The sequence below is a fragment of the Coregonus clupeaformis genome, chromosome 23 (assembly GCF_020615455.1).
Source record: "Coregonus clupeaformis isolate EN_2021a chromosome 23, ASM2061545v1, whole genome shotgun sequence".
NCBI classification, from domain to species: Eukaryota; Metazoa; Chordata; class Actinopteri; order Salmoniformes; family Salmonidae; genus Coregonus; species Coregonus clupeaformis.
Genome location: NC_059214.1, coordinates 28,862,485 through 28,884,980, shown reverse-complemented (window position 1 = coordinate 28,884,980; position 22,496 = coordinate 28,862,485). Strand labels below are relative to the sequence as shown.

At 44.5% G+C, this 22,496-nt stretch overlaps 1 protein-coding gene across 1 annotated transcript; it reads right to left on the bottom strand.

The window, feature by feature from the left end:
- Window positions 1-398: 398 nt before the first annotated feature.
- On the bottom strand, window positions 399-20,222 carry LOC121537049 (coenzyme Q-binding protein COQ10 homolog B, mitochondrial-like). The gene is made up of 5 exons (XM_041844794.1): window positions 20,099-20,222; window positions 2,620-2,775; window positions 1,264-1,456; window positions 861-962; window positions 399-656 (listed from the first exon to the last, which is right to left on the bottom strand). Exons 1-5 carry the CDS (start codon window positions 20,194-20,196, stop codon window positions 489-491), a joined length of 717 nt encoding a protein of 238 aa, XP_041700728.1. The 5' UTR covers window positions 20,197-20,222; the 3' UTR covers window positions 399-488.
- Between the last annotated feature and the right edge of the window lie 2,274 nt (window positions 20,223-22,496).

Here is a 22,496-nt window from a genome sequence, read left to right as displayed (position 1 = left end):
GAGTTATCATAAGAGGGGCATTATGAGCCATGTCCTAAGCCCACCCCATGGGGCCAGCACAAAGCTCTGGGGTGTATCTACTCCCAGCCAGAGGTGCTGCTGGTTTCTTTGGGGAGAAGGGGCGCCAGGAGGGGACCATGGTGGCATAGGAGGAGGAGTGATGTATGTTTGGGAGAGGGGTAGGGGACAGAAGGGGATTATTTGGGCTAGGGAGGGGGATAATGTTCAGGACAGAATCCAGCTGCAGGCAGTTGGGAATAAAATCATTGGTCGTGTTATGATAAGGCACTGCCGTGTTCAGGCACATAACCTCTTCTCTCCTCCCCCTCCCTCTCTTTATCCCTCCCACGCTCTCTCATCCCCCTCCCTCTCTTCATGCCATGGCTGTGTGTGTGTGTGTGTGTGTGTGTGTGTGTGTGTGTGTGTGTGTGTGTGTGTGTGTGTGTGTGTGTGTGTGTGTGTGTGTGAAGAGAAGACGCGTTGGGGCACTACGTGTGGTGGACCTCGTGAAACATGAGCTCTTGGGGGATCATGGTCTGGGCTCCATACAGTTTACCGGCCCGCCTCTCAAAAGCTGACACGTTCTGCTTCACCACCTCATCAAAGAACACCGTGGCCAGCTGGGAGTGCAGCAGAGAGCGGAACTCAAAGGAGATCTGGAGAGAGAGTTCGGGTGAGAAAGTGATATGAGATGATACGGAAAATGTGCCAGAGATATAGTTAAGCTTTTCATGTCACGTGCACAAGTACAAACTGCCACATTTTCTGTCTGTCTGAGATACATGGCAAGCTAGCTACCTCATTCGCAGACAGACTCATACACGGACACAGACAAACTGACAGTGTGTTGAGGTACTTACAGAGAAGTCGACGGTGCAGGTGCGAGGGTAGCCAGGGAGGCCAGGGCTGAAGCACCACACAGTCTCCAGGTGGTTGAAGAGCTTACCGTCTGAACAGGCAGCCTGGGGGTCAACACAGCCAGTCAGACTGGGACACTGCTGATATTACCAGTGGCTGCGTTCCAGGTCGTCTTTATTACAGGCGTACTAAGAATCTCATAGGACTGCTATATAATATTTATGTGGTTCCGGAGATGTTGAAACACTTCTCCAGAATTTGACATCTGAGCAACACAACTGCAATTAAAACAACCTGGAGCACACACAGTATCCATCTATATCACAGCTGCTTATCTTATACTAGCCAGGTACCCTGCGGATACAGTAGTGGTGAGAGATAGCAGCGGCTACTACAGTATCTTACCTTTACCAGGTGGGGGCGCACTGTGGTGACCAGCGAGGTGTAGTTCTCCACTACGGGGGGGAAGCCAACGGTCAGCTTGGCCTTGCAGAACCCTGAGCGCCGGAACACCACGTCAGACTTCTTACACCAGGGAACGAAGTGAAGGTAGTTCTCCACCCCAGCTACCACTTCATACATCTCCAACATAGAGTACCTAACAGAGAGAGGAGGGCTGGGTCAACAGAGTACCTGACAGAGAGGTGGTGGCCTGGGTCAACATCTAATTTCATGGGTGAATCTCATAAGTAATTCCTCCATATCTCCTTCTCGAAGCACAGAGGAAAAGATCGGACGTTCCTCCTCAAGAACGTTTGAGATTCACCTCTGATTAAAACTGGAATTTCAATACCCGTTTCAGTGCATGACTGGAATGACATTAACACAAGTCACCTGCTGTGTGATGAGGTGATTTTGAAGGAGTCAGGCGCAGGAGGGTAAATCACAGAATAACAGGATTTATTCTGAACCACAGTTACACAGTAATGCATAAAAACACTCCAGTGCGCAAAACAGGCACACTGGAAAATACAAGGCACACAGGGAATATTCCCGGCGATACAAAATACATGGAGTTCCACCGAGCTTCTCTCCTCCACAATAAACAATCACACACAAAGATAAGGGGGCAGAGGGAACACTTATACAGGTACTGATGAGGGGATATGAACCAGGTGTGTGTAATAAACAAGACAAAACAAATGGAATGATGAGATGAGGAGCGGCAGTGGCTAGAAGGCCGGTGACGACGAACGCCGAAGCCTGCCCGAACAAGGAGAGGAGGCAGCCTCGGAGGACGTCGTGACATGCTGATTATTCCACAAGCTGTGACCAGTTAGACAGATTGTCAAGGAGAATGCGAGGTTGACTGACAAGGGGGACAGAGTCCCATATAACCCAACAGTCTTTTAAATGTCTTAAATGTCCCAGGGACTAACTCAGCCAGTCAGACCATTGCTGTCCCTGCATTACATAACAGCCTGGCAACTAGTCCGGCACACAGTGTCGCTATTAATAGGGTAACATTTCCTAGTGATTATGACTGTCACTTGATACGCAATAGCGTCATTGGCAGGAGCACGACAGACGTACATAGAGAAACCAGATTATCTATACATTTCTAGGAGGCAGACTTGGATTAAAATACTTTCTGTGCTTCATTAAACTTGCCTGTTGCAATGGAACGAATAAAAAACGCCCAAAAGTGCAAACCACGACCGCCAAGCAGGCTAAAGCAGATGTTCAAATTATTTGAAATCTTTCAAATAGTATTTGAACCTAGGCCGGTCTGATTTCAAAGGAGGCGGCACAGTGACTGACCCCATGATGCGTCTCTCAGAGTACTCCTTCCTCTTGTTGAATGTGTCAGCCAGGTTGAAGAAGGAGCGGGTGGGGGCCACGATGACTCTGGGCCTGGGCATGGTCCCCAGAAGGGGCGGCATCCGCGTCATTAGGATCCCACATGAGGAGAGATATCTGTTACAAAACAAGGAGCGAGAGGTGTGTGAGTCAGAGCAAAACATAAGGGCCTAGCACTCTTTACTGCTGCTAGGTGTCGGAGCTTGCAGGGTGTGCTTTTAAAGTTTGATCAAAGCTGAATCAATGCCAAGATCAATGTACAATGCAAGTGGCTGACAATGTAAGTGGCCAATGGTTCATCAGAGCCTCAAAAGGTCTCAGAGCTCATGTTCACACTGCTGGCGTTTACACCATAAATATCAGAGTGAGCTCTATGCTTCTCCAAAACAAAACTACCTTCCAGTGTTTCAGATCAACCGATGTGTAATGGTAATCACATGCCAGACTTTGGTTTGTCAGAGTATATTGAGTATACACTAATGCAAAGTCAACCACTACATTGCATGGCAATACATGAGGAATTCTGCTCTGTTAAACTAGAACACAATCTTGTAGGCTGGGAAGCTGCAGCCTACACATGCGGGTCCAACAACTGGCATTCCAATGGAGTAGCTATGACGAGTCAAATTGTCAGCATGTCTTGTGCTTCATCACATAGTTTAATTAGAAAACTCTGTTCATTACAATGTCATGTACCTCTTGCTTGCCCTTGGACTTTTCCAATTCAACATTCCTGACATTAGAAAGCATGCTATGTGACTAGCCTAATGAAAGGCTTGTCAGCTACAGAGAAAAAGAAAGACAGACAGGGTCCTCCAGGTCTGTCACATTCTCAGTTCAGGGTCAGTGAGCAGTGAGTGAGAATACCGAATTGTGGTTGGTGAGCACACCTGCAACTGCTGCTGCCCCAATGACACCCATAGCCTGCTTGCTCACTCCATACTAATGTGGTTGAAACATCTTTGCCCGAGGGAATCTCTGTCAGAGCTGGTGTGCAACAGGGCAACCTATCAACGCACAATTAGGACTATTCAGACAGTGGTTTAATTCCAACAAAAAGGCAATATGCACAGACACCAATACACATGGGTCTTTCTATAAACTAGGGTACCAGTGAGCATTTATTGTAGTGGACAACTGTTTGGAGTGGTTACAAAGTCATTAATAAATTAGCATTTCCCCCCCACATACATTAAGACAAATGAGGAACATAGACATTCACTATAATTCATGAGTTGAATCAAAACCTAATGTTTAAACCCTTTCTCATGCTTGGGGAGTCTTCACAGATTCGGCAAAAATCGTGTGACAACTACCTCCCCTTACATCTATGACACTGCTGTTTGTCGTTATGTCATATACTAAGCAATTGAATTACACATTTAATTGAATCCTGTAAAATTCCTGGATCTTGCCGTCGGACTCTTTGTATGGAGAGCTCGGAAGTGCACTGTAACCTTGAAACATTTATCTCCCTATGGCACATGTATCCAAAGTAATGTATGGATTGCAAAATCAAATGCTTTTAACAGAGAGTAGCTTTATCAAGATGAATTTGGAAAGGCACACACTTGTCTATATAAAGGGCCCACAGTTGACCATGCATGTCAGAGCAAAAATGAAGCCATGAGGTCGAAGGAATTGTCCGTAGAGCTCCGAGACAGGATTGTGTTGAGGCACAGATCTGGGGAAGGGTACCAAAACATTTCTGCAGCATTGAAGGTCCCCAAGAACACAGTGGCCTCCATCATTCTTAAATGGAAGAAGTTTAGAACCTCCGAGACCTTTCCTAGTGCTGGCCGCCCAGCCAAACTGAGCAATTGGGGGAGAAGGGCCTTGGTCTGGGAGGTGACCAAGAACACGATAGTCACTCTGACAGAGCTCCAGATTTCCTCTGTGGTGATGGGAGAACCTTCCAGAAGTACAACCATCTCTGCAGCACTCCACCAATCAGGCCTTTATGGTAGAGTGGCCAGACGGAAGCCACTCCTCAGTAAAAAAGGCACGTCAGCGCGCTTGGAGTTTGCCAAAAGGCACCTAAAAGGACTCTCAGACCATGATAAACAAGATGCTCTGGTCTGATGAAACCAAGATTGAACTCTTTGGACTGAATGCCAAGCGTTACATCTGGAGGAAACCAGGCACCACTCATCACCTGGCCAATACCATCCCTACGGTGAAACATGGTGGTGGCAGCATTATGCTGTGGGGATGTTTTTCAGCGGCAGGGACTGGGAGACTAGTCAGGATCAAGGGAAAGATGAACGGAGCAAAGTAGAGAGAGATCCTTAATGAAAACCTGCTCCAGAGCACTCAGGACCTCAGACTTGTGGCGAACGTTCAGTTTCTTTTTCATTCTACAGGAATGTTTAGCATGGCTATAAATGATAGAGAAGTTGACTAAAGCACAAAAAGACCTGGCAACTAGGCATGACAAAGAAACATGGTGTCCATGTTTCTTGTGACATTTGTAATGACATGTAGATGTTTTGTTTTTGCTAGGTGGAGTTATTGTCTCATTGTGCCTACCTATACTTTTATTCCTGTAACTACACATGTGAAGCTGCAAGAAAATCATATTTAAATGTATATCAAACCATTTTGAAATGTTGACCCTGATGTCACACATTGGCCCCCTTATTTATAGAAAGATCCACATAAAAAGTGGACAACTGAAATTAAATACTGTAAATCCCAACTGGCTGAATAGTTGGAACCGGTGGGATCCTGGTGAAAGCCCCTGTTAGTTCCTCACCACAATAGCTGAATGCTCTGCATTCATTCTGGCTGGGGGGGGAGAAAGAGAGAAGCACGTCAGTGGAGAACTTACTAGTGGTGGCCATCTGCCAGGTCTCAGCAGTTTAGCCACTGCTGTACCTGGCTGGTGGCTGCCACATGGGGACACAATGCCCCTGGAAGCTGGCATTGGGGAGAGGGTCTGATTGGACTACACACTTATTATCACCACTGGGCCGGGTATTATGTCACCGCATAGAGTGAGGAATTCCAAAGTTGTGGGTTCAATGAACTTCAAGACACCGTCAGAATGAGAGCACCTAGGGCCCAATTCCGGCTAGAGTTAAGTGCCCATAAATGGAACTCAATTCCCTTTCATGCACTTCTCTCTACGCGTATTCTGACCTTGAACTTAAGCATGAGTATAGCGTGCTATTCACCTGCTATTCGTTTTGGGTGGAGATTGAATAAATGAAGGTGCGGCGGCGGTGTGTCTACAGACACGCCGTATTCGGACCTTTACTTGATTCCCTAATAATTCCAACACCTTCACGCAAGAGGAAACCATGAATAAGGTCTAGCGAACCTAACAGTTCCAAGTGGACAAAGCATTTTCTTTATTTCCCCACCCCCGATATAAATAATGCCAAACTCCATGCACTGTAATTTACAACTTGATAAGAGCTAGGTAAATGAGTAATCTGTTTTGATAAGGGAATTTTAAATATTACACTTGTTTTAGATATATTTTACATTATAATTGCTGGAGACAATATATGGCATACATAAACTTTCACCACAGTTTATGAAATGCTGTGCCATTATGCAGAATTTAAAATTGTACGGCCTTTTAACTTGCAGGGAAGGGCACTCTCGAATGTCTTAATTATAGGCTACCCCGACTTTCTCCATTTCTATTATGTTAAATATTAGCCACCATCAGTGTTGATCCTCAGTAGGCCTAGTAACACATATTCAACTGACAATTTAGTCAGTTAGTTCCCTTTCGTTGGGATAGCCTACATTATCACTCCAATTGATTACATTGTTTCGTTTACCTTCATTTGCTTCCTCTGTAAACGCTGTCACGGCCATGTGGTTGTTGCTGAGGATCATTAGTAACAGTTGTTAATAAAAAATAAAGACATTAAATCGTTATGGAACAGCAACCAAGCCGTAACAGTTTGAACCCGAAGCATTGTGCAATACTTGGCTGTGTCATCACAGTTTCATGGTTAGTGCATATTAGTGCAGGCAATAGACATGGGTATAGCCTACTATTGTTCACAAGATCCACGTTTTTTTTTTTGGTATGTACCAATTGGTGCTGAAATGGAGACTAAAATGAATATACATTAAAACAAACATAAAACGCAACATGCAATAATTTTAAAGATTTTACAGAGTTACAGTTCATATGGAAATCAGTCAATTGAAATAAATTCATTAGGCCCTAATCTATGGTTTTCACATGACTGGGAATACAGATATGCGTCAGTTGGTCACAGATACCTTTTTTTTTTTTATTATTACAATACGGCTAGGGGCATGGATCAGAAACACGGGAACTGGAACACGCTGTCACACACGTCGATCAAGAGCATCCCAAACATGCTCAATGGGTGACATTGTCTGGCGAGTATGCAGGCCATGGAAGAACTGGGACATTTTCAGCTTCCAGGAATTGTGCACAGATCCTTGAGACATGGGGCAGTGCATTATGCTGAAACATGAGGTGATGGCGGCGGATGAATGGCACAACAATGGTCCTCAGGATCTCGTCACGGTATCTCTGTGCATTCAAATTGCCATAGATAAAATGCAATTGTGTTAGTTGTCCATAGCTTATGCCTGCCCATACCATAACCCCACCATGGGGCAATCTGTACACAACGTTGACATCAGCAAACCTCTCGCCCTCACGACACCATACCATCTGCCCGGTACGTTTGAAACCTACTCCCGAGTGGCGCAGTGGTCTAAGGCACTGCATCGCAGTGCTGCTGTGCCACTAGAGATCCTGGTTCGAGTCCAGGCTCTGTCGCAGCCGGCCGCGACCGGGAGACCCATGGGCGGCGCACAATTGGTCCAGCGTTGTCCGAGGTAGGGGAGGGTTTGGCATGCAGGGATGTGGGTTCGTTTCCCACGGGGGGGCCAGTATGAAAAAATACAAAAAGTCGCTCTGGATAAGAGCGTCTGCTAAATGACTAAAATGTAAATCAGGATTAATCCGTGAAGAGCACACTTCTCCAGCGTGCCAGTGGCCATCGAAGGTGAGCATTTGCCCACTGAATTCGGTTATGACGCGAACTGCAGTCAGGTCAAGACCCTGGTGAGGACGATGAGCACGCAGATGAGCTTCCAGAGATGGATTCTGACATTTTGTGCAGAAATTCTTTGGTTGTGCAAAGTGGGTGGCTGGTCTCAGACGATCCCACAGGTGAAGAAGCCGGATGTGGAGGTCCTGGGCTGGCGGTTACACGTGGTCTGCGGCTGTAAGGCTGGTTGGATGTACTACCAAATTCTCTAAAACAACGCTGGAGGCGGCTTATGTTAGAGAAATGAACATTCAATCCTCTGGCAACAGCTCTGTTGGACATTCCTGCAGTATGCATGCCAATTACAGGCCCCCTCAAAACTTGAGACATCTGTGACATTGTGTTGCGTGACAGAACTGCATATTTTAAAGTGGCCTTTTATTGTCCCCAGCAGAAGGTGCACCTGTATACTGATCATGCTGTTTAATCAGCTTCTTGATATGCCACACCTGTCAGGTGGATGGATTATCTTGGCAAAGGAGAAATGCTCACTAACAGGGATGCAAACAAATGTGCACAAACTTTGAGAAATAAGCTTTTTGTGCATATGGAACATTTCTGGGATTTTTTTTTATTTCAGCTCATGAAAACATGGGAACAACACTTTATATTTTTGTTCAGTATATTTACCACCTGGGTCCTGTTTCAGTAATAGTGAAACCATTTTTATAGCAGTGGTAAGAACATGCTAATAAAAACTGACCTCTGAGCAAATCAAAAAAAGGTTTGATATACTTCAACTGGTATGCCATCCAGCCATGCAGTTGTCCTCCTTCTGATAACCAGGTGGCGAATCGCATCTCTGCATGTCTGGCAGACATATCAGTATGGATGACGGATCACCACCTCAAGCTGAACCCTGGCAAGACGGAGCTGCTCTTCCTCCCGGGGAAGGACTGCCCGTTCCATGATCTCGCCATCACGGTTGACAACTCAGTTGTGTCCTCCTCCCAGAGTGCGAAGAGCCTTGGCGTGACCCTGGACAACACCCTGTCGTTCTCCGCTAACATCAAGGCGGTGACCCGCTCCTGCAGGTTCATGCTCTACAACATTCGGAGAGTACGACCCTGCCTTACACAGGAAGCGGCACAGGTCCTAATCCAGGCACTTGTCATCTCCCGTCTGGATTACTGCAACTCGCTGTTGGCTGGCCTCCCTGCCTGTGCCATTAAACCCCTACAACTCATCCAGAATGCCGCAGCCCGTCTGGTGTTCAACCTTCCCAAATTCTCTCACGTCACCCCCCTCCTCCGCACACTCCACTGGCTTCCAGTTGAAGCTCGCATCCGTTACAAGACCATGGTGCTTGCCTATGGAGCAGTGAGGGGAACGGCACCTCTGTACCTTCGGGCTCTGATCAGTCCCTACACCCAAACGAGGGCATTGCGTTCATCCACCTCTGGCCTGCTGGCTCCCCTTCCTCTGCGGAAGCATAGTTCCCGCTCAGCCCAGTCAAAACTGTTCGCTGCTCTGGCACCCCAATGGTGGAACAAGCTCCCTCACGACGCCAGGACAGCGGAGTCACTCACCACCTTCCGGAGACATTTGAAACCCCACCTCTTTAAGGAACACCTGGGATAGGATAAAGTAATCCTTCTACCCCCCCCAAAATTGTAAAGTGGTTATCCCACTGGCTATAGGGTGAATGCACCAATTTGTGAGTCGCTCTGGATAAGAGCGTCTGCTAAATGACGTAAATGTGCCCTTGAGCAAGGCACTTAACCCTAATTGCTCCTGTAAGTCGCTCTGGATAAGAGCGTCTGCTAAATGACTAAAATGTAAATGTAAATGTCCTGGATTTAAAGGCTTTAATTGCATCAAGAAGTTCCTCCTCTGTAATTTGGCATTCACATAATTGTAAGGATGGGTAGAGACTTAACTTCAGTTACTGGAGATGGAGGAGACTGAAATGCAAACATATGCTTGAAGTACTCCTGAGTGGCGCAGTGGTCTAAGGCACTGCATCGCAGTGCTAACTGTGCCACTAGAGATCCTGGTTCGAATCCAGGCTCTGTCGCGGCCGGCTGCGACCGGGAGACTCATGGGCGGCGCACAATTGGCCCAGCGTCGTCCAGGGTATGGGAGGGAATGGCCGGCAGGGATGTAGCTCAGTTGATATGGCGTTTGCAACGCCAGGGTTGTGGGTTTGATTCCCACGGGGGGCCAGTATAAAAAAAAAAAAGTTAAAAAAATTATTCACTAACTGTAAGTCGCTCTGGATAAGAGCGTCTGCTAAATGACTAAAATGTACTGTAAATATAAGTACTTTGCTTCCTCTTTCACTAAATTATCATTTGAATTATGGTGACTCCGTCATTTGTAACAAGTTTATGTACATTCTTTTTGGTAGCATTTCTGTGTTGAAGAAAAAAAGTGAATTTATCCCCTTATTCCATCCAGTTTGCTTATTATTTATAACGTATTACACTGGAATAAGTTCCTACAGTTTTGTTTTCCTCAAACTTATTCTGTGCCTCTAAGGTAGTTTTTTTTATTGCCATCTGTACTGTTAGTTCCTCCATTTCCTTCGTTAATATGCACTCTTGACCTACATTTTCTTTTAAAGTTGAGTATTGAATCACATGGCCTCTAAAGACGTTTGAAAGTGTCCCATACAATAAGGGTATCTGCTGTACCTGTTATGTAGGAAAAGGTTAAAAACATAGTTGTCATCCAGTAGGCTGATAACATTTCCAATATCCTCGCCCACTTGGAAATTCTGTAAGAGTAATGGGTATGCCAATTATTTGATGGTCCAACCGCATTCGGTCCCATATCAACACAACTTTTGGTTCCAAATAGCAATGTTACCTGCTCCAAAAAACCCATCCGTTTAAAAACGTATTTAGGAGAAGTCAATCTAGCAAGCCAGGCAACTAAAAGCAACTTTCTAGAGTAGAGACAAATGTTTTGGTTTGTTGGTAACAATAGCTAGCTATCCAGAACATATGACATGGAGTTCAACTGGAGCAAAGTATGGTGAGCAGCTAACTTACTGTTGTGAATGTGAAATGAAAGCAGTGTCAGGTTACTATGACAACAATTGCAACAGGGTCAAAGTCTAATGTCTCTTGCTCAGTTGCAGCAAGCAATGGCAATATAAAAAGGCAAATGCCAACAAGAATGTGGTTAAAATTGGGTTGTTTGAAAGGGAACCATATTAATAAACATTGCCCAATTGTTTCTTTCAGGCAACATACTGCAAACCTGTGTGTGTGTGTGTGTGTGTGTGTGTGTGTGTGTGTGTGTGTATTTCAAATGGGAACTCCTAAGCCCCAGTGCAATTGTAAACAATTTAGCACCTTCCTAAAGATCCTCCTGGCATAGAGAGCAACTACGATTTTGGTTTCATCCCCTTAGACAGTACTTAAGGGCCAGTGACCTAACACCTGGCCCATGCATGCGAGATCCTAGCTGACTAAACTCATCTCCATTGTGAAGGAAGTTTCTGATTAACTCCACCTGAGTTGAGTAGAGACCAAGCTTTGTGGCATTCAGCGCCGACTACTTCGATTGGTCCAAGGTCAATACTTGAAACACTTACCTTGTACCTTTACATACACCTTAGCCAAATACAATTAAACTCAGTTTTTCACAATTCCTGACATTTAATCCTAGTAAAAATGCCCTGTCTTAGGTCAGTTAGGATCACCACTTTATTTTAAGAATGTGAAATGTCAGAATAGTAGAAAATGGTTTATTTCATATTTTATTTGTTTCATCACATTCCCAATGGGTCAGAAGTTTACATGCACTCAATTAGTATTTGGTAGCATTGCCTTTAAATTGTTTAACTTGGGTCAAACGTTTTGGGTAGCCTTCCACAAGCTCCCACAATAAGTTGGGTGAATTTTGGCCCATTCCTCCTGACAGAGCTGGTGTAACTGAGTCAGGTTTGTAGGCCTCCTTGCTCACACACGCTTTTTCAGTTCTGCCCACAAATGTTCTATAGAATTGAAGTCAGGGCTTTGTGATGGCCACTCCAATACCTTGACTTTGTTGTCCTTAAGCCATTTTGCCACAACTTTGGAAGTATGCTTGGGGTCATTGTCCATTTGGAAGACCCATTTGCGACCAAGCTTTAACTTCCTGACTGATGTCTTGAGATGTTGCTTCAATATATCCACATCATTTTCCTTCCTCATGTTGCCATCTATTTTGTGAAGTGCACCAGTCCCTCCTGCAGCAATGCACCCACACAGCATGATGCTGCCACCCCCGTGCTTCACGGTTGGGATGGTGTTCTTGCAAGCATCCCCCTTTTTCCTCCAAACATAACAATGGTCAAACAGTTCTATTTTTGTTTCATCAGACCAGAGGACATTTCTCCAAAAAGTACGATCTTTGTCCCCATGTGCAGTTGCAAACCGTAGTCTGGCTTTTTTAAATGGCAGTTTTGGAGCAATGGCTTCTTCCTTGCTGAGCGGCCTTTCAGGTTGTCGATACAGGACTTGTTTTACTGTGGATATAGATACTTTTGTACCCGTTTCTTCCAGCATCTTCACAAGGTCCTTTGCTGTTGTTCTGGGATTGATTTGCACTTTTTGCACCAAAGTACGCTCATCTCTAGGAGACAGAACGCGTCTCCTTCCTGAGCGGTATGACGGCTGCATGGTCCCATGGTGTTTATACTTGCGTACTGTTGTTTGTACAGATGAACGTGGTACCTTCAGGCGTTTGGAAATTGCTCCCAAGGATGAACCAGACTTGTGGAGGTCTACAATTACTTTTATGAGATGTTGGCTGATTTCTTTTGATTTTCCCATTATGTCAAGCAAAGAGGCACTGAGTTTGAAGCTAGGCCTTGAAATACATCCACAGGTACACCTCCAATTGACTCAAATGATGTCAATTAGTCTATCAGAAGCTTCTAAAGCCATGACATTTTCTGGAATTTTCCAAGATGTTTAAAAGGCACAGTCAACTTAGTGTATGTAAACTTCTGACCCACTGGAATTGTGATACAGTGAATTATAAGTGAAATAATCTGTCTGTAAACAATTGTTGGAAAAATTACTTGTGTCATGCACAAAGTAGATGTCCTAACCGACTTGCCTAAACTATAGTTTGTTAAGAATACATTTGTGGAGTGGTTGAAAAATGAGTTTTAAATGACACTTAGGTTGGAGTATGTAAACTTCCGACTTCAACTGTATGTTTGCCCTCTATAGTTGCTTGCCTTTATTTAAATACATACTTGTCATTGCTCAAAACTGCGACCAAAACACTTGCATTTGCGACCCTTTGACTTGGCAGTGCGACACCAAATTGTAAATTGGTCACTAGGGTGCCAGTGAAAAAATAAAAAGTGGCTGGTCACAGTTTTTGGTTCACAATGAGCATTTTATTTATTTATTTATTCATTCATTCATTCAAAAACAGCAATGGGTATGCAAACCAGGTATTCATGAGCCTATCACAATTAAAACTAAATGTCAAGAAAACTGTAGGCTATTACGCCATTATTTATTGTTACCGCAGGTCAGAGGCATGAAAAATTAGCGAATGGACTTGAAAACGGGTGGTATAGCCTACACTCTAAAATGCAATGCGGTTCGACAACACCACCAAATTTTTTACCAAGGCAGACATGAGTGGCCAACAATAACACGCTCGGACAGCAGAGGACATGTGATGAGCGGGTTGACTCAGTCCCTGCAGGGCGGGCGGGTTAAGGGTCATGAAAAATTGTGTGGCTGAACACCGGGTGGGTGGCAGGTGGGTTGAATAAAGAGAAAACAATACCTTTTTAAAAATCCATAAATGTATCACTTGTGCATTTTATATCTATAGGCTATCTGGCATTTGGCCCTAAAGTTTAGGCTTAAGCACCAACTACACGCACCAAATAGCCCACGCGCCAATCACCAAATGCTTTTGCAAACAGGCAGAAAAAGTTATGTCAATCCACAGACGTAAAAAGGACAATGTTGGAGTTTAATTCATAAAGAGAAAAGCTGCAAATGGAGAGTTGAAAATAAAGAGAAGGGAGGGACAGAAAAGTAATGTTTGGGAAAGATTTGGTGAAGTGGTAAAAGAGGATGATAGCAGTGTTGTGTGTGATTATGAGGCGCTATACAAATTCGACAGTTACAAGACGGGGACTTCAAATAGGCCTTTGGCACGTCAAGGGAACTGTAGCCTACACTTTAGATGGGTAAATGGAAACTGAAATCTGGACACTGACTATGTCTATAACCTCTCACATAGCCTTAATATTAACTCCTGCAGTATTTCTTGCAGTAAACTTATACACTAAATGTAGGCAAGATTTAGACTCAGGAACAGGAGTGGAGAAATATGATTTCTTTCAGCATCTTGAGAGAATGCACAGTTAGATATTGTCTGTAGAGGTGGCATCTTTATCAGCCAGACGGATTACCAGGACGTGTACTCTGAGCACGCATGGACCAACTGGCAAGTGTCTTCACTGACATTTTCAACCTCTCCCTGACCGAGTCTGTAATACCTACATGTTTAAAGCAGACCACCATAGTCCCTGTGCCCAAGAAAGCGAAGGTAACCTGCCAAAATGACTACCACCCCGTAGCACTCACATCTGTAGCCATGAAGTGCTTTGAAAGGCAGGTCATGACTCACATCAACACCATAATCCCGGAAACCCTAGACCCACTCAAATTCGCATACCGCCCCAACAGATGACGCAATCTCAATCGCACGCAACACTGCCCTTTTCCACCTGAACAAAAGGAACACCTATGTGAGAATGCTGTTCATTGACAACAGCTCAGCATTCAACACCATAGTGCCCACAAAGCTCATCACTCAGCTAAGGGACCTGAGACTAAACCCCTCCCGCTGCAACTGGATCCTGGACTTCCTTAACGGGACGCCACCAGGTGGTAAGGGTAGGCAACAACACATCTGCCACGCTGATCCTCAACATTGGGGCCCCTCATGGCTGCGTGCTTATTCCCCTCCTGTACTCCCTGTTCACCCACGACTGCGTGGCCAAGCACAACTCCAACACCATCATTAAGTGGTAGGCCTGATCACCGACAACGACGAGACAGCCTATAGGGAGGAGGTCAGAGACCTGGCAGTGTGGTGCCAGGACAACAACCTCTCCCTCAATGTGAGCAAGACAAAGGAGCTGATCGTGGACTACAGAAAAAGGAGGGACGAAAAGGCAACATTAACATTGACGGGGCTGTAGTGGAGCGGGTCGAGAGCTTCAAGTTCCTTGGTGTCCACATCACCAACAAACTATCACGGTCCAAACACACAGTCGTGTTGTCGTGCCCTCTTCACCTTTTCCCCCCCTCAGGAGACAGAAAAGATTTGGCATGGGTCCTCAGAGCCTCAAAAAGTTATACAGCTGCACCATCGAGAATATCCTCTGGTTGCATCACCGCCTGGTATGGCAACTGCTCGGCATCCGACCATAAGGCGCTACAGAGGGTAGTGTGTACGGCCCAGTACATCACTGGGGCCAAGCTTCCTGCCATCCAGGACCTTTATACTAGGTGGTGTGAGAGGAAGGCCCAAGAAATAGTCAAATACTCCAGTCACCCTAGTCATAGAATGTTCTCTCTGCTACCACACGGCAAGCGGTACCGGAGCGCCAGGACTAGTTCCAAAAGGATCAACAGCTTCTACCCCCAAGCCATAAGACTGCTTTACAATTAATAAAAATGGGCTCCAGAGCGCTCAGGACCTGAGACCGGGGAGAATGTTCACCTTCCAACAGGACAACAACCCTAAGCACACAGCCAAGACAAAGCACGAGTGGCTTCGGGACAAGTCTCTGAATGTCCTTGAGTGGCCCAGCCAGAGCCAGGACTTGAACCCGATCGAACACCTCTGGAGAGATCTGAAAATAGCTGTGCAGCGACGATCCCCATCCAACCTGACAGAGCTTGAGAGGATCTGCAGAGAAGAATGGAAGAAACTTCCCAAATAAATGTGTGCCAAGCTTGTAGCATCATACCCAAGAAGACTCAAGGCTGTAATCGCTGCCAAAGGTGCTTCAACAAAGTACTGAGTAAATGGTCTGAATACTTATGTAAATGTGATATTTCAGTTAATACATTTGCCAACATTTCTAAGAACCTGTTTTTGCTTTGTCATTATAGGGTATTGTGTGTAGATTAATGAGGAAATAACAAATGTAATATATTTTAGAATAAGGCTGTAACTTAACAAAATGTGGAAAAAGTCAAGGGGTCTAAATACTTTCCGAATGCACCATGATATATAGGCCTAAGGCCAAGACAATAAGACAGTGGCAGAATAAATTCAACCACACATTTGTTTCATATAATTTTAAAAAACAGAGCACAACATATGTCCAGTGAAGTAACAAACAGTTACATGACCTACAGCATGGTCAAGGAAGGTAATGTTGCCGACATTTTCGGACTACTAAACAACTATTGATTTTGATACCACGGAGAGTTACCGCAAGTAGCAAAGAAAACAGGAGCTGCCGCCACTATTCCAGCACCATTTCAACATCTAAATCACCTGTGCTTAGTCTAATACAGTAATAACTAAAAGATAGCAAAAACATTTTAATCCAATCAATGCAAGCCAAATATGATGTGACTGTCCATGGTACGGATTTGTGTGCCAAGTAGACTTACCCTACTTGTAGAGAAATGCCGATGCCATCCTCTTTCATGTTGCCTAAACGGTCTGTGACTGTCATACAGTACACACTTTTAGTTTGTTGTCCTAGGCTACCTGGCTAAAATGTTTGCTCGCTAGCCTAACTTCCTTTCATGGGCAACATGCACCAATCCAGCTAGTTAACATTAGCATACTCCATCTAGCTACATGTTGAACTTCCATCCTCTCAGGCCAGAGGCACAATGTATGAATTTATGGTTGGATTAGAGTCACCATTAACCATTGGCCGGAGAATTAAGTAAAACCACAAGCCCAAACCCCATCTCCATCCATGGCTAATTTAGGAAAGGGCCGATTTTAGCTAGCCACCGGAGGACAACGAGATGCAACAATTCAACTTCTGTCAATGACGTTTTGCTTCTGATGTGATTGGTCTGAAGCCAAATCCAAACTGTCTTCCCTTGACACTTTGTGCGCCAGGACCATTCACAGTTGAGCTCTTTCAGCTTAGCTCAGTGCTGATTGGCTATCATAAAAAAATGTATCAAGGGAGGCAAAATTCAAAAGGCATCGCACATTTGAGCTATGGTAACAATTGAATAAGATGAGAGAAAAGAGAAACCTGCACGCTGCTCTTGCTAGTATTACTGTTCTTTATTAAGCCTTACATATCGGCCTCGAGGCCTTTGCTCTGACGAAGGCCTGGAAGCCGATACGTAAAGCTTAATAAAGAACAGTGATACTAGCAAGAGCAGTGTGCAGGTTTCTCTTCTCATGTTTATCAAGGGAGGCCAAATGCTCACTGGCTTCCCTGGCATTCAATGCTACGGGCAGCAACAATATCATACTCTTTTTGACCAGAGAGCATCAGACAGATACCCTACAGCTGTTTTGTTTGTGCGGCTGCTTTCTCCAGTGAGATAAATTTCCTTCAAGTGGCTGAATGTATGAAACAGACACAAATTACAAAAAAATTTAATTGGTCAATTTCAGGGAAGCCTGGCTTCCATTGGCATCCATGAATACACGCCACTGACTTTCACCCTTGGTCATCATGCACCGTTTGAATAAAAATGTCTAAAACTTTCCCAAAAAAAACCTTCTCAATTAAAGCTTGACTGCAAAGTAGGCCTACCTGGCAGAATTATCATGATGATTTGTATCAATCACAGGGCATGTTTTACAAACTCTGCCATCACATGTAGCCTACACTGTACATTGTAGCCTGCCCACAGCAAGCCAAACAAGCATCTTGCTAGGCGCTCAATTTAATTAAAGGGTAACTACACCAATTATTATTATTTTTTGTGTGTGGGGGGGGTTGATGAACGTTTTATTAAAAAAGGTTCAGATTTCAGCAAACAAGGGCACACAACTACAGAGGACAAACATAGGTATGAGATAAGTTTCTTAATTTATTTATTTTTAAAGTATTGAGCGAAACGATGTAGTTGGAGCTGAATTCCACAACGCCTGGTCTCTGCTCAACTCAGTTGATGGAGTTCATCAGAAACTTCCTTCACCATGGAGTTGAGTTTAGTCAGCTAGTGAGAGCATGGCCCTTTAAGCCCCAGATAAATATGCAAAGACAGATTGCGTAACACAGGTAGCTGGAGACATGGAAAAAGTTGTTCAGACTTCTCTAATAACTTCAGTCACAGTTTGCTAACTCGATGAATGCCTTTGCTTTGACAGATGTCTTTGGCATGTTAACTACACTGCTCAAAATAAAGGGAACACTTAAACAACACATCCTAGATCTGAATGAATGAAATAATATTATTAAATACTTTTTTCTTTACATAGTTGAATGTGCTGACAACAAAATCACACAAAAATTATCAATGGAAATCAAATGTATCAACCCATGGAGGTCTGGATTTGGAGTCACCCTCAAAATTAAAGTGGAAAATCACACTACAGGCTGATCCAACTTTGATGTAATGTCCTTAAAACCAGTCAAAAATGAGGCTCAGTAGTGTGTGTGGCCTCCACGTGCCTGTATGACCTCCCTACAACGCCTGGGCATGCTCCTGATGAGGTGGCGGATGGTCTCCTGAGGGATCTCCTCCCAGGCCTGGACTAAAGCATCCGCCAACTCCTGGACAGTCTGTGGTGCAACGTGGCGTTGGTGGATGGAGCGAGACATGATGTCCCAGATGTGCTCAATTGGATTCAGGTCTGGGGAACGGGCGGGCCAGTCCATAGCATCAATGCCTTCCTCTTGCAGGAACTGCTGACACACTCCAGCCACATGAGGTCTAGCATTGTCTTGCATTAGGAGGAACCCAGGGCCAACCGCACCAGCATATGGTCTCACAAGGGGTCTGAGGATCTCATCTCGGTACCTAATGGCAGTCAGGCTACGTCTGGCGAGCACATGGAGGGCTGTGCGGCCCCCCAAAGAAATGCCACCCCACACCATGACTGACCCACCGCCAAACCGGTCATGCTGGAGGATGTTGCAGGCAGCAGAACGTTCTCCACGGCGTCTCCAGACTCTGTCACATGTGCTCAGTGTGAACCTGTTTTCATCTGTGAAGAGCACAGGGTGCCAGTGGCGAATTTGCCAATCTTGGTGTTCTCTGGCAAATGCCAAACGTCCTGCACGGTGTTGGGCTGTAAGCACAACCCCCACCTGTGGACGTCGGGCCCTCATACCACCCTCATGGAGTCTGTTTCTGACCGTTTGAGCAGACACATGCACATTTGTGGCCTGCTGGAGGTCATTTTGCAGGGCTCTGGCAGTGCTCCTCCTGCTCCTCCTTGCACTAAGGGGGAGGTAGCGGTCCTGCTGCTGGGTTGTTGCCCTCCTACGGCCTCCTCCACGTCTCCTGATGTACTGGCCTGTCTCCTGGTAGCGCCTCCATGCTCTGGACACTACGCTGACAGACACTGCAAACCTTCTTGCCACAGCTCGCATTGATGTGCCATCCTGGATGAGCCGCACAACCTGAACCACTTGTGTGGGTTGTAGACTCCGTCTCATGCTACCACTAGAGTGAAAGCACCGCCAGCATTCAAAAGTGACCAAAACATCAGCCAGGAAGCATAGGAACTGAGAAGTGGCTTGTGGTCACCACCTGCAGAACCACTTCTTTATTGGGGGTGTCTTGCTAATTGCCTATAATTTCCACCTGTTGTCTATTCCATTTGCACAACAGCATGTGAAATGTATTGTCAATCAGTGTTGCTTCCTAAGTGGACAGTTTGATTTCACAGAAGTGTGATTGACTTGGAGTTACATTGTGTTGTTTAAGTGTTCCCTTTATTTTTTTGAGCAGTGTATTTCAGCCAGACTGCCATTGACTGATACAACTGATGTAGTAGCACACTACAGTAGCCAACTACTCTTCCAAAAGGCAACATTCCATAACAGTCATTACAACTTCTACAAACTTTAGCAAACCTCCACTGCACACCAATGACTTCCAAGAACGAACACCTGTCGGTCACATTCAGGCGGGGAAAAGACGTGGTTGGGTTCATTACCATTTTAGTTAGCTAGCTGTTAAGCAATCCAGCAGGCCAGTTAGCTAACTAAACATGTACTTTTAGGTAACGTCTGATAACTTAGCTAGCTAAGTAACAGGTTAGCAGTCTGCTAAAGTTAGCGAATGAGACAGAAAATGGTTTTACCGGCAGATTGACCGGCTTGACACAAAGCAGCTGAGACAAATCAAACAAACTAGCTAGAATGCATCGAGAAAAACTACTCGCTAATTGTAGCTTTGCTAATGCAAGCTTACAAGTTAATGTTTTACAATTGTACATTAAACTTGAACAACAGTTACCTCAAGCCATTCCTTGTAGGGTTTTCTCGGCTGACTGTGACCGGCAATTGTTTTATACATTCTACCGCTCTCCTCAGTCCCCGGCTCCCCTTCGCCATATTCACTGCGATGATCTCTTCTCTGCTTCTCAGTTGCAGGGCGTGAAAGCTACATCACCAGAATTGCTCGCCTCTCTCGGGGACGGGCCTTCTGTAACTAGCGCTATGATTGGACAATAGTTAATTGGTAAGAGTTTTCATTGGTCATGTTGTCTATCCGTCACACCCCAAACTGTTGACGTATGTTTTTGCGTTGTGCTGGGGGTGCGTGCGCAGAAATGTCACGAGATGTGGGATTGAGTTGCCTTGACTTGGTCGAGCTACAGTGCATAGTTGGCTCTGAAAGGTTAAGAGCTAAATTTGTTTAAAGGACACAATGTAAGCAGGGCTCTCGTCAGTATTCTGAATTTGTGTGCGTGTCAAACCTGTCAATATACTGTATATGCCTGATATATTATCAACCCAGCCGCCATTTCTTTCCCATGGTTCTTAAAATTGTATGCCATGACTGAGTAGTGATATGCAGACACAGGCTATGGCAGATGACTACTTTACAACTGAATGGCATAGACCAACTTTAGCTAACCAAAGGATGCCAGGGTTGTTGGCATCAATATCTCAGGTGCCACCTAATGTGTCCTTGACCCTGTGCTACTCCCAGCATGGCATGTGTTTACTTATTAGTGCTGAGTGACTTGTGCTTTTTGATGTCAGTTCGGTTGTTTAAGTGATAATGCGGAGAAGCCGCTGTGTATCAGCACGGGTGTTGGTCTCCTAACACTAGCTTCGAGGGCATTATCACTTTTATACAACGGGTTACCAACATATTCAAATAATGATTTACATGTTTTCATAAAAAAACTTTATTTTGAAGAATTTATTCATACTATTTCATCCTTCCACAAAATATAGTCCCTACACAAATCTAGGGTTGCTACCCAAACCGGCTGGCCGTTCGTTATATCGGTTCGGTTGCCAGAGACGCGACCCAGTCATTGTCTTTTTGTTCTGCATCTATGGACACAACCCAGTCATTCGTTCTAAATGTTCCATTGCCATACTGGCTGGCAATGTTCTTATCCCTTGCTTGCTAGCTAGCCAACTACGGCTAACTTACGGTCAGGTCAAAAAGCCAGAATAACAGCAAAGTAGCTGCATTTGCGTTTGTTTAAGCTGTTTTCTAGTGACATTTATTTGGATACATCCATAACAATGAGCTAATGATGCACGACTTCACCTGGCATAGAAAATGTGCTCTCTTGTCAGGACACTTGTTCAGAGGAGCTAGCCAACAACACAGCTAACCCAATCACTTCAAACTGAAGCTGGAAAGATAGCAAACTAGCTGCACTTTGTTTCGTTTTACCTGTTTTCTATTGATAGTTCTTTGTATATATCTATAAAAATTATGCTGATTCATGATTCATGACTGGCTGAGAAAAGCTGCCTGCCTGTCTGTCTGTCTCATCCCTACACGTTCATTACTATGGGATAGCTGGAGATCGAATTTGAATATAGAAACAATTTGCAAATGTCGGAGAGACAGACAGCAAGGTTTATACAAATCTCCACTGTTGAAAACGAAATGTTAGTCTAAAAGAAATGTGAGGTAATGTCTAGATGCTTTTTATAGTGGAGATCAAGTTTATAAATTGCCAGGCTGGGCTGATGAGACAGTGGATTGAGCAGACAGTGGATTGAGCAGTCAGATGGAACAGAGTAAATAGGCATTTTAATGTCATAGATTTAGCAGGTGGTAATTTGTGGAATAGACACCGGCTGGAATGCGTTTTTAACCAATCAGCGTTCAGGATTAGACCCACCTGTTGTATAATAAAAAAGAATAACTGTTTTTTATTGATTATTTTTTTAGACATTAAATGCACTATGCATTATGTGGGTTGAATGCTGTAACACTGAATAAAACAATTAATAAAAGTTCCATGGTAGTGACTGCACTTTACTGCTCATCACTTATTAACTAACCATCATTTATTCACATTACTTTAATAAAATATTTGTTTTATTTGTTGACTGTTATTTCATTCCAAGTCATCATCTTATCTCTATAGAGCTGCTGCCTATGCTGACAAAATCACTATTTTAGTAGTTCTTCAAAGTAAATAAAGCATACTTTTATGACTGCTGAATACCAACTATCAATCACTTAGATCAGGGGTGTCAAACTCATTTTAGCTCAGGGGCCACATGGAGGAAAATCTATTCCCAAGTGGGCCGGACCGGAAAAATCATGGTATATATAACTTAAAAACAACAACTTCAGATTGTTTTCTTTGTTTTAATACGATCAACATACAACATAAAGCTGGAGCCTGAGGACAGTGTGTCCAAAATAGTAC

Excerpts from the sequence above, each read along its gene's own strand:
- LOC121537049 (XM_041844794.1), bottom strand. The coding sequence starts at position 20,196 with ATGGCGAAGGGGAGCCGGGGACTGAGGAGAGCGGTAGAATGTATAAAA. Across the intron at positions 2,776-20,098 it reads CCTACAAGGAATGGCTTGAG|ATATCTCTCCTCATGTGGGA; the intron begins GTAACTGTTGTT and ends GTTTTGTAACAG. Across the intron at positions 1,457-2,619 it reads TCTGAGAGACGCATCATGGG|GTACTCTATGTTGGAGATGT; the intron begins GTCAGTCACTGT and ends TCTCTCTGTTAG.